The following is a 12,122-nucleotide window of genomic DNA, read 5'->3' on the forward strand; positions in this document are numbered from 1 at the left end:
TTTTTTTGACTCCTCAGGACATAATTTTATTTTTATTAAGGTCCTTGAAAATGTTATTTTCACTTCAACTACTGTATTTTCTGGACTTTTTTTTTTTCTTTTCATAATTTGCTTTGGCTGGTGATTTGTTCACCAGAGCAACTTATAGTCAGGAAAATATGGTGATTATGTGCAGCTTTTTTGTAAGACCATGTTATGTCAAAAATATAACTTAAAAAAAAAAAGAAGCAATGTCAGGCCGCAACAATCACAAAAAGGCATCGTAACATCCTGGAGGGACTGATGTATGGTGAGTCTTTTATCTCTAGTAATTTGTATTTATTTGTTTAGCTTAATTTTAGGCTTTTCATTGTGAACCTGAAGCTTTTTTTCCCCCAAATGTTACATGGAAGTTGTTTCTAATAATGAAAAAGTAACATCTTGCTGTATTTCTACCACAGCTGCCCAGGTTGGCAACAATCCACCTAAAACACAATTCCTCGTTGTTTTGCTGCATCTTTTAAAATTCCCATGGTCTTTGAAAGTCCCATGAGACGCAAGCGGAGGCGGCAGGGGGGATGTTTGTTTAAAAACACGGCATCTGCACAATGAGTACATCCTATACTGTAAAAGTGATGTACGGCCCGGTGCGTCCTCCGCCCCGGTCGAGAAAAGACAGCAGTATTTATTCTGCTATTCCTCCCTGCTGAGTTATAAATAGTACGGGTTCATTAGTGTGACACAGTGCAAGGCCTTTGTAATTAAATTCTAGTCATTCAACGCTCCTTCCAGTTGGACCAGCGTGATTAGGGACAAGCGGGGGCCTTTTGATGGCTCTGAGTCATGGGATAATGAAAAGCCTGCTGCTGATGCATCCTGATCTCTTGCAGAATCACATACTGCCACCTGCCCTTCCAGAGCAAATGGCTGTACATCGGCTCAGAGCGAGGAAACATCCACATCGTCAACGTGGAGTCCTTCACCCTCTCAGGCTATGTCATCATGTGGAACAAAGCCATCGAATTGTGAGTCTGCACTCCAGAGCGTTCTTCTCTCTTCCTCACCCTTTTGTTCTATTTGCATATCACGCTGTCGCACCGGTGCAGCCGACACTCAACACAGGAAACTCCAAAATGCAGAGGAATGCGACTGGCTGTGCCGCCGCTGATATTGTGTCCCGTAGAGCTGATAAAGCCGTAGCTCTGATCAAGTGTAGCTGTGGCACAGGGGTGGTGATTATGCCATGCCAGGACTTGTGGTGGAGACTCCTGGAGGTGTTTGCTCCCTGATTTGACAGAACATGACAGGAAGTGCCCTCTTGGTGACCCCAGTGACCTAATTCTGTGACCCAAACACTCACTGTGATGATCCCATCTTTAGTTTTTTTTTTATTAAGTTTTTTTTGACAACACAGGGTTTCCTGTAGGACTTTTGTGACACGACGACTATATTAAATAACTATGCTACTGTTGAGGTTAGGATCAATTTCACAGCCTTCAACTTAAAAACTTTCTTCCGCCTTTTCTCTCCCTCTACTTCGGACCGTCATCTCTAGTTTTGCTTCACTCCTGAGAGCAGCGCACAGTAGCCGGCATCGCAGACAGACATGCAGGAGCCGACTTTGTTGCTGTCTCAAACTAAAGTAAATTTTAATGTTTCGTGTGGCGACTTTTATTTTGCCACCATTGGTCACATGGGGAGGAAACCCTGCAGTGTTTCGGTCAAATTTGATCTCGGTCTTGGGATAAATTCACGATCGGAAACTTTGCTCGCGGCACCGTTCCGTCGCCGTAAACATTGAATGGCAGTGAAAATGCGTGCCGAAAAGCTCCTGAGAAATGAAAACTTGGGCCGGCAGAAGCTCTTTTTGCCCACAAGCGAGCTAAAAAAAAAATTGATTTTTAGACTGTGACTGGCAGCCGAAATGAGTAGCAGACGCCGAGGTGTGTGTTTGAGTGCGAGGCTGCAGGTGAAATCCGATAAATTGCTGCTTTAGATCTCAGAGTTGAAAGTGTCAGAGCAAAGTGTGCCATCCGTGAAGGAAACAGCCACTGAAGATGGGAAATGATTTTTGCCTCGCCGCTTGTGAAAATGGAAAAGAGAAGATGTAGTGTGAAATGTGAAAGATAATTCACAGTCATTTCTTTGTAAAAGGCTCGTCAGATCTCTGACAGAAATGTCTCTTTCTGGGCTTTTTAGCTCCGTGGCTCGCCTCTCTTTTCTTGTGCTGGTACTTATTAAGTGAAGGAGCCCTGCTAGTAAGATAATTACAAAGTTCGAACGTCTCTTCATGTTTTGGGAAAGTTGATAGTTATGACATGGATTTGCAATTTTGCCTCTTTGCACCATTGCATTTGACTTGGATTACTGCTGTTAACTTATATTTAAAGAGTGGAGCTGTGAGTTTAAGTAAGCGGGATCAATTGAAATATTCCTTATGCTATGTGAGTAATTATGTCCATTGTTTTTTAAGATTGTGCTTTGACATGTTAAGACATGTCCAAGGCATCAGCGACCCGTTAAAGACGCACACAAAAACCTTAGAGCACGTTGTTCTTAGGAAATCATTGATTTAATTTCTTCAGTGATTTTTTTTTCTTCTTTTTTTTACTTCCTTTTCCATATTTAAATGTTCATTGCATATTTTGCAAATGAACATTAGCATGTTTGAGAACTCCTACAGTCTCCCGTGGCAACCATTCAGCTGTGTAAAACGACAGGGTGGACTTGGCTCCGCCTTCGACAACGAAGCTCCTCCTTGGGCTTGTAGTTTCCTCACAGAGCATCAGTCAAATTTCTTTGATAAATTTAGCATTTTTATAATAATAGTTATAAAAATGGTACTATGCAGCAGGGAAATACATAATACTTTCATTTAATTAAAAAAAAATTGTGAACTTGTGCTATTGCACCTGTATGTACAGTTTAAGGATTTTTTAAATGCATTATTTGCCTTGACTTGTCAAAAGATTGATATTTATTGCATTTTCTCATCAGATAAATGCCATCTAGCCTCTGTAGTTTATCAATTAAATCAAGCACTAATTAATTTTAGGTCTAATTTTAGCACATGAACACTACTCGTCTTATTCAGAACATTTACTTCAAAACAATTTCCTAAACTGGCAAAACATCCAGCATAATGTTTATCCCAGTAGAAATGTAAATAAAAATTTGCAATATCTGTTTTTTCTTTTCTTTCCTTTTTTTCCCCCCCAATATTGTGCAGCTCTAATAAGTGACGGCAGAATCGCTGCTTGTGCAAAGACAGAACTTTTCTGTGCAGCCGTCCAAATCCTGAAAACCAGAGGTGGGCGTCTCGTCACTGGAGCCTTCAATCAGCAGCTATCTTAATGAATCCACAGCGGAGATTGCTTTTCACTTACAGAGAACTGAAGGCACAACAAGCCACAAACAGGCCGCAGCCCTTCAAGCGTTTCATTAAAGAACCTTATTATTCATAAACGCCAAAGCCTCTGGTTAATAACGGATTCTCATGCAAAGTCTGAAAAGTCACCTTTTTTTTTAAGTCAGAAGCTAAGAATCAGTCGTGTTTCGAATGCGGTTCGGACTCATTTACGACGGCGTGCAGTCGCTTTCATCCAGGTAGTGTGTGCCGTCTGCGTGCTTTCATCGTGTCAGCTGCCTGTTTAAGCCGAATCCTCATTAGGCGGCGGCGGCGGCTGGAGTTCATCTTCTGGTCTTTCTCTTGTTTCTACTCACTGCGACATCTCTGTCTGTATTGACTCATCAGCAGCAATGAGATCATTAGCCACCGGAGCCAGACCACACTCAGAGGCAGCAACACGTTCTTCAGGCCAGATCTTCGCTTTCCTCCGTGCCCCTCACTCCGTTGCCTCGGTGATCCTGTCTCCACGCAGCATAATCTGCCACAGACCCCCGTACTCGCTCTGTTTCTCTCTCATGTGTCATCTCTCTTTCTGTAGTTCACTGGTGCTGTTTTTTCTTTTTTTCTTTTTTCTTACCAGGATATTTTGTTTCACCTTTGTGCGAGCCAGTCAGTGTTGCTTGCTATTTTTTATTTTTTTCCTTCACCTAATTGCCTCATTATCTGAACTAGGCTTATGAAAGCTGCCACAGTTTCTCTGTCAGTGTCTAGCTCTAAAATGTAAGATGCACATCATGTCTGACCATGCTTCAAAATGTCCTTAGATTGCGTTAAAATGCGTGTTGCTGTTCTGTTGCAGATCCACCAAGACACACCCAGGGCCTGTTGTGCACATTAGTGATAACCCCATGGACGAGGGGAAGGTAACTTATGAATTAAAACACCCAACAATTTAAAAAGTTGTGTCCAAATCTATTTTATCCCAATATCTATGTGTGTATTCTATATGTGTATGATTATGTGTAGTTTTTCCATCATTTTCATTCATTTCTTTGTAATCGAATTGCATAAAACCACCTTTCTGGACATAAGAAGGCATCTTATTGTTTTTTTGTTTTTTTTTTCGGGATACATGTTTTTGACTTGTTTTACTGTGTTTTACAGCACTTAGGTCTTAAGTATGTTTTGTAAATAATCTGACATTGACTGTTTTTTTTTTAGCATGCTATAAATGCTGTAGCGCTCCTAACAATCAGTTGTAAATCATAACATTTTCATTGAAACATTTTAAATGTTTTTTTTTTTTTTTTTGACATTTTTCCTAAAACCGTTTGTTTTTCCCAATCAAATAATACCATATTTTATTACTTTTCATGTCATAAAGTATGTCCTAAACTCTAACATTTGTGGAACGTCGGGGATGAAATCCGGTTTAATTTTGCTTTTTCTCTTCTCATTGCAGCTTCTGATTGGATTTGAGTGTGGGGTCGTGGTGTTGTGGGATTTGAAGTCCAAGAAAGCTGACTACCGCTACAATTATGACGAGGTGAGGCGTCTCCTTTCACTTTCGCTCAGTTCTTGTGAGCGAACCGGTTCGGTCCGGCGTGTTTGGACTTGTTTCGTTTCCGTCTGAATGACAGCTCCCAAATAGTTTGAGACATAAAACCTGACAGAGCTGCATGTCAGTGGAATGACGAAGGGAAAATAAAACAAGATTGGAAATCATTGAGCAAACGGCTCAGGAACTGATTACCTCCCTTTGTAAGGACCAACAGGCTTTTACATCAACACTCCTTGAAGTTTGTCAATATTTTGTCTCATAACTTCGACAAACCTCGATGTATTTTAATACATTTTGTGTAATAAACCAGCACAAAGACGTCTGTAATTGTGGCGGGAAAGGGAAAACATACTAGACTGTCAGGTTTTTGGTACAAGTGTTCATGTTTTTACCAATGTGCCGTGAATTTATTTTTAGCCCCCTTTACTGTGACGCCCCTAAGTGAAATCTAGTTCAACCAATTTCCTGATTAAGTAAGAGTTTACCTCTTAAGTAATTTAATTTCAGTCTAAATCCAGATGTTAGAGAGCATTAGTGAAAATCATCATGAAGACATTATTTTCTAGATTTTATCACTGAGACAAATAGTTTTGAACATCAGTTTTCTGATTTTATTAATATGATTAAAAAAAATCATGAACTTTTTGTGTTCCTCTAAAGCCACTTTTTGTGGATGTAGTCTTATGAAATGTAGGAAATCTGGGAGTCTGCTTACTTTTGCAATGAACTGCATGCAAGAAGATGCCAACCACTACTTATAAAAATGCAACAAACGCCTATAGAGAACCTAATTCTGACTTTCCATTTGGTGGAGCACAATGTTACACATCTTAACGTTGCGCCTCTGTGTCTCTCAGGCGATCCACTCGGTTGCTTGGCACCACGAGGGGAAACAGTTTGTCTGCAGCCACTCCGATGGCAGTCTGACCACGTGGAATATACGCGCCCCGGCCAAGCCTGCCCAGATCATCACGCCACATGGTAGGAGCTGTCGCGCACACACACACGCACGCAAGCACACACACACACAGACATGTTTTTACGTGCAGCGAGGCATGTTGAGTGTTGAGGGCGTCGATTCTTTAAAGTTCTGAAACTGCTCCTCCTGGCTTCTAACAGGAAAACAGCCTAAGGATGGAAAAAAGCCAGAGCCGTGCAAGCCTATCCTAAAAGTGGAGTACAAAACTACAAGAGCTGGGTAAGTGTGATGGCAGAAAGCTCCCACCCTTCCTGTGTCTGCTCGCGCCTGGATCCATATCCTGTGTTCAGAGGCGCCTTTCCTGTTGTTCTGCATAAACCAAACACATCAGTTTGGATGACGGCGTCCTTATTGTAGATGGAAAGCTGGAAAGGTGCCTATCGTCAGCGTTGGTGCTCTCAGAGGTTGTTTTGATTATGTAATGAATGATGTTTCCTTATGATTGGTTGTCACATGCTTCATGGTAGTCATGTTGTGATCTCTTTTATTGGAGAAGTGGTTTAGTAAAGCAGAAAGTCCAAGAATTCTGAAAAAGTCTTAAATTCATCCACCTGAAAATAAGGCCTTGAAATGTCTTAAAATCATGTATCTGAAATTAAGGCCTTAAAATATCTTTAAAAACGTGTATCTGACATTAACGCCTTAAAATGTCTAATTCACATATCTGAAATTAAGGCCTTTACATGTCTTAAATTCATTAAAAAAATAAGTTGGTCTTAAATACATTAATGACAGGTCTTAAATTTAATCATTTAACGTTTTAATCTTGTATATTCTATGTAGTTTTCTTTTTTCTCAAGGGAACTGCTAAACTTTGAGTTCTGCACAGACATCCTCACTATGTTTTGTGACTCAGTGTTGTTGTGGCTACCGGTAACTAGCTGCTAATATACCCTTGCTTGCTAGCTAGTTAGCTTATTTTGTTTGTGTACATCCATCATGGGTGTGTGCGAACTTGTCTCCAGTTGGCTGGATGATGTTCATCTTAGCCACTGGCTCACTTCTGTTCCCAATCCATTCAATTTATTTATTTGTGATTTTCTTTTGTGTTTTTTATCATGTTGCAGGTCTTAAATTTCACTCATAATGGCCTTAAAAAAGGTCTTTAAAAGTCTTGAGCTTAAGTTGGTCAAGCATGCAAAAACGCTATAAAGAGGAAATGGACGCTTTGCTATGTCAAGGTCAAAAAGTAAAAAAAATAATAAAAAAAAAGAAAACGAACATCCTCACTGAAAGTGATCTAGTTATCTCACTTTTTTCCTCAGGTATTTGAGGACAGGGATTAATTAGTTGTTATGATTAAAAAGTAGGATTCTCCTGAAAAAGGGGGCCAGATACTCTCAGGAGAAGGTGTAACAGTAAATTTTGTCCCTCCTCACCCATTTACCACTGACACGACCTGGTCCTTTTAATATTTACAACAGTGCTACTGTAACTGAGCGAGCCGTAACGTTCTTTGTGTGTTTTTGCTGTTACCAGTGACCCGTTCATGGTTCTGTCCGGAGGGCTGTCGTACGACACAGTGGGGAGGAGAGCCTGTTTGACCGTGATGCACGGGAAGAGCACTACCGTCCTGGAGATGGACTATCCCATTGTAGATTTCCTAACGCTCTGCGAAACTCCATATCCAAATGGTGAGTTGTGAAAGCTGTCTGCAGCAGACTTGCTTCATTTCCATTAAAAGTCACACAACTTCAATCATTTATGTTCATATTTTGCTCTCATTTCATTCTTGCCAGACTTTCAGGAGCCTTACGCTGTGGTGGTCCTCCTCGAGAAGGATTTAGTTGTAATAGATCTTGGACAAATTGGGTAATTATTTACCGCCTTTAAATGTAAAAAAAAAAAAAAAAAGAGTTGTATTCTAGGAATGTGTTTGATTTCTCTCTGCATGGTTTGATATAAGAACACAAAAGGCAAGTTTCAAGTATCATTATGAGCTTTTGACTGTAACTAATGACTTATGTGTACTGTTGAATAAGTTCAACAAATAGTTTTTGCCTCAACAAGATGTCCAAACGTTTTTGCCATAAGGAAAATAACTACATCACTACAGAGACATTGTTCTGCGATAAATTTCTACCCTGGTAATCTGTTTTTAGTTGGTAAAATCAACGGAAACCCAGTCATGTAATAATGCAAGGGTGTAAAAATGACGAAAATGTTTCTGCTGTGGAATCACACCTGTAATGTCTGGAGCTGCACAGGGGACAATGGGAATCGCTAATCCTTGACCAGTGATCGGTTTTAAAATAAAAAATATAGTCTTTTTCCAACAAGGCTTGTTTTTTGTTAAGGTTTGGCTGCCATAGCAACAATAACCTTCTGTGTGGAAGCCGTCACTGGTTGAAGAAAACTTGAAATTAGTATAGATATTTTTAAAATCAGTAAGGTATTAATTATGTCAGAAGTATGTATTCAAAGTTACATTTCTTTACTATGACACGTTAAGGCTGCGAAAGAGTGAGAGAGAGCAAGGTTTTGAGTAGCTAAGAGCAAATTTGTTCTGACATTTTTAACTTTTAACCTTTGCCTGTCATTGAAAATTGCAGATTTGGTAATGTTGGCAGCTCTTTGTACATTTTATATGCAGTTAAGCAATTGAATAATTCTCTCTGTAATACACACAAAAAATTGCTGCCTTAGTAATGCTAACCCTGCTAATTGCTAAGACGCTAAAGCCAGTTTAGTAGGTGCTCAGTCATTTTTTTTTTAAATATTCCTAATCTGCTGTTCTACAGCAACTGCTCTCACACAGCGACACAAATTGTCAAGGTTTTAAGAGAAATCAGAAATAGAAGATTTAACATTTAAAATAAGATCAAGCAAATTTCAACATCTGTCAGAAAACTTTGATTGGTGCATCTCTAACTTTCTCATTTAAAGATACTTATAAGTTACAGTTGTGTTTAAAAAAAAAAAAAAAGAGCAGGGATCAAATATAGAAGTCATTATTGGCATCTTTGACAAAGTTTAATTATCAACAAACCCAAGCAGCATTAGATCACGCAAACTCTTAAACTACCTTGAAACATGTAATATTTTCCTTAAGTTATTTTCACACGTCAACAGCTTTTGTTTATCGTGACAGGTATCCGATATTCGAGAGCCCTTACCCTCTCTCCATCCACGAGTCGCCGGTGACGTGTTGCGAGTATTTTGCCGACTGCCCCTCTGAACTCATCCCTGCACTTTACTCTGTCGGCAGCCGGCAAAAACGACAAGGCTACAGCAAGAAGGTGATTCACTCCTCTTTGTTAAACGGACCTGAAATTGTCTCTCCCGTTGTAGCGTTTGGGTTCGGAGACACGGTGTCTAACGGGAAGGCGGCAAGAGAGGGAAATCTTGTGGCAGATACAGTAAATAATTTGGCCTGAGTCAGACGGGTAACGATCATAATTTAATCAGTTTTCTCCTTTTTACAGGAATGGCCCATTAGTGGTGGAAACTGGGGCCAAGGCACACAGACTTACCCAGAGATTATCATCACAGGGTCTGTAATTATTGACCAAATTAAACAATCTGTCAGTGTTTGCCTTTCATTTCTGGAGTTGCAACTTACATAGCGTGACCATTTTTTCCCTGGTTCTCTTCAAAAACAGGCATGCTGATGGGTCAATCAAATTTTGGGATGCTTCTGCGTGTAAGTGTTTTTTTTCTGATTTGTCATACACACATAGTCAAAAAAACAAACAAAAAACTGAACACCTGTTACTAGATTTCAATTCACAAATATAGCTGAAACAAATGGCTAGTCAAATCAAAGGTTGTCATTTAATGCTGTTTTTGCTTTATTTTAGTTTTATTTTTAACCAAAAATGCAAGATGTGAAAATATTCACACGCTCTTTTAAGAAATCACCGGTAAAAACTTTCCCACCGTTCCAACGAGTTATAAAGACCCAGCTTTAAGTCTGGCACACGAAGCGTGTTTTGACTTTGCAAAAGCTGAAAGGGAAAAAGTAGACTGCGGTGGATAGACAAGTAGGGGGGGGGAGTCCAACCTAAGTGCTGTGGCTTCACTCACTGTCAATCATTGCGGTGAAAAATAGTGTCTTGGAGGTTTGTCACCCCCCCCACACACACACACGCGCATTCTTTTGTAAGTGACACACCTTCAAAATTGAACTGCAACATAACAAGAGGAAACAAGATCTCTGAGAATCCATTTGAATCAGGGTTTGAAACCGGAGATTTTGTGGGAAAGTTTGTTCCCAACTTCAGACTTAAATATTCCAGAGTCTGAGTAGAACAAACATGTTAGATTTCATGGAAAAGCCAGTTTTTTTGTTTTTAAATGTACTGAGTAACAAAACGTCACCAGAAATGGTCAGATTGAGGCTTTGTTCTGGTTCTTCTAAAGTGCGTCATTAACTTCATGTTTCTTTTTCTGAAACTGCTGGTAGTTAGCTGTATTCCTCTCTCTCTGTTTTCAAAGTAATGCTTCAAGTGCTGTATAAGCTGAAGACTGCCAAGGTGTTCGAGAGGGCCCGGGGTAAGGAGGAGAAGCCGAGCACCGACATCGTGGACGAAGACCCGTTTGCCATCCAGACCTTGTTCTGGTGTCCGGAGAGCAGGATGCTGTGCGTGGCCGGAGTTTCTGCTCACGTCATCATCTACAGGTTCAGCAAACAGGAAGTCACCACTGAAGTTGTTCAGGTAGATGCATGAGAACCAATCCTTTTATCACTACTTTCCATTTCTGGCTTGCAGTGGCTCCTGTACTGAGGATGCTCAGATTTTATAGATACTTGGGATGCAAATAATTACTAAACCTATGATTAACTGTCGATTTTAATTGTTTTTTAAAAAATTAAAATTAGTTCCCATTGATTAACTGATGATGTCTGCCAGTTTGGCTGCCATCCAGCAGAGGGAGCTGCTGGTCATCCTTAAGCGGAGCCAGTTGATACAGAAACAAAGATGGCGGGGCCATACCAGAAAGAGAAACAGTCTGGTGTGGGATAAAAAATGGACTTTATGTGGTTCTATTTCGAAATATGAACAATTGTTTATCTTCTACGAAGGCAAGGATGTGATGGGAAGGTGGAGAGCGTAACAGAAAAAAATTGCAACATGATAGAAAAACATGATGCCAATAAGAACGGTTGATTTTTGAACTACATGAAGCAAAGTTTTAACATTCCTTCAAGAGAAACCACAGACGGTACTTCTGTATGAACATCTCTCTGTTCGTGTTTGTCATATTTCATTCTTTTTATATTTTATTTTTCTCATTGGCAATCTTAGAGGTTCCTGATTTATTATGGATTGTTAATATGTCTAAGTTTAATAGACATTTTCTGTTTATTCAGTCTCTACGTAACAGAGTCGACACAAAATACTGTTAAAATCTAAAGATTTTTTCTTTTATATGCAGCATGAAAATTTTAGCCTGTATGTCGTAGAAAGACAGTCGGCCTTATTCATGCAAGAGGAAATTTGGGTTTTCAAGAAAATGGCTGTCAGTCGATCGATGACTTACATCCCTGATACCTGACGTTACTTTTAATTTGTGTGTTTGTTTTAATTTTCTTGCGGTTTATGAAAATCATCTTCTGTAATCCTGCAAATAAGAGAGGATGTTTTTGACACAAGCTCTCCTCTTCCGTCTCGCGTTCAGCTGCTGGAGGTTCGGTTGCAGTGCGAGTTCAGCGAGGTCGACTCCCCGGATCCGGGGGGAGAGCAGACCCCCACCCTGCCGACCCCCGCAGCTCCCTCCAGCCCTCAGGAGGCCGAGCCCCCGAACCAGCTCACTGCAGGCGTCAACTCCTCCGAAGGAGCCAGAGACAACATACCATGCCTTCAGTACGCACGTTTTTTTTTTTTTTTTGCTACATGGTTAATGTCTTTGCTGCTTTAAAAAAAAAAAAAAGGCGCCAACAAACTCATAAAAGGCGATGCAGTCATCAGATGACTCCCTCTGGAGGTCAGCGGTGAAATGATCCCGTCTGTAAAGAAATGTTAGAAATAGTAAAAATGCCTCGGCAGCAAAAGACCGAAAGGGGGAATGAGGAGATTTAGTCGTGAGTGTGGCCTAACCCTGCGGGGGAGAAGAGGAGGAAGGATAATTCATGGTGGTGTAAAGTGCAGTCTGCTGTCTCATCCCGCTGTGTGTTTGATGCAGGGTGCGGAGCTCCCCGCTGAAGCAGTCTCCGGGCTACCAGGTGGAGCTGGTGGTCCAGCTGGTGTGGGTGAGCGGGGAGCCGCCTCAGCAGATCACCAGCCTGGCAGTCAACTCCTCCCTCGGCCTGT

The 12,122-nt window shown here is 40.6% G+C and overlaps 1 protein-coding gene across 8 annotated transcripts in view; it reads left to right on the top strand.

Annotated features, from left to right (window-relative positions):
• stxbp5b (syntaxin binding protein 5b (tomosyn)) overlaps window positions 1–12,122 on the top strand; it is a 35,637-nt gene that overhangs the window by 9,759 nt on the left and 13,756 nt on the right. For all 8 annotated transcript variants that reach the window (XM_015047514.1, XM_015047517.1, XM_015047518.1 and 5 more), the window contains exons 5-17: window positions 870–1,004; window positions 4,188–4,251; window positions 4,791–4,874; window positions 5,747–5,870; window positions 6,009–6,087; window positions 7,348–7,502; window positions 7,608–7,680; window positions 8,960–9,107; window positions 9,294–9,361; window positions 9,471–9,511; window positions 10,306–10,526; window positions 11,491–11,675; window positions 11,995–12,120. In XM_015047514.1, coding sequence (XP_014903000.1) covers window positions 870–1,004; window positions 4,188–4,251; window positions 4,791–4,874; window positions 5,747–5,870; window positions 6,009–6,087; window positions 7,348–7,502; window positions 7,608–7,680; window positions 8,960–9,107; window positions 9,294–9,361; window positions 9,471–9,511; window positions 10,306–10,526; window positions 11,491–11,675; window positions 11,995–12,120 — 1,503 coding nt within the window. The remainder of the gene's footprint in view (window positions 1–869; window positions 1,005–4,187; window positions 4,252–4,790; window positions 4,875–5,746; window positions 5,871–6,008; window positions 6,088–7,347; window positions 7,503–7,607; window positions 7,681–8,959; window positions 9,108–9,293; window positions 9,362–9,470; window positions 9,512–10,305; window positions 10,527–11,490; window positions 11,676–11,994; window positions 12,121–12,122) is intronic.

The sequence above is a fragment of the Poecilia latipinna genome, unplaced genomic scaffold, assembly GCF_001443285.1.
Source record: "Poecilia latipinna isolate Pla-1442-1.1 unplaced genomic scaffold, P_latipinna-1.0 Scaffold830, whole genome shotgun sequence".
Lineage (NCBI taxonomy): Eukaryota > Metazoa > Chordata > Actinopteri > Cyprinodontiformes > Poeciliidae > Poecilia > Poecilia latipinna.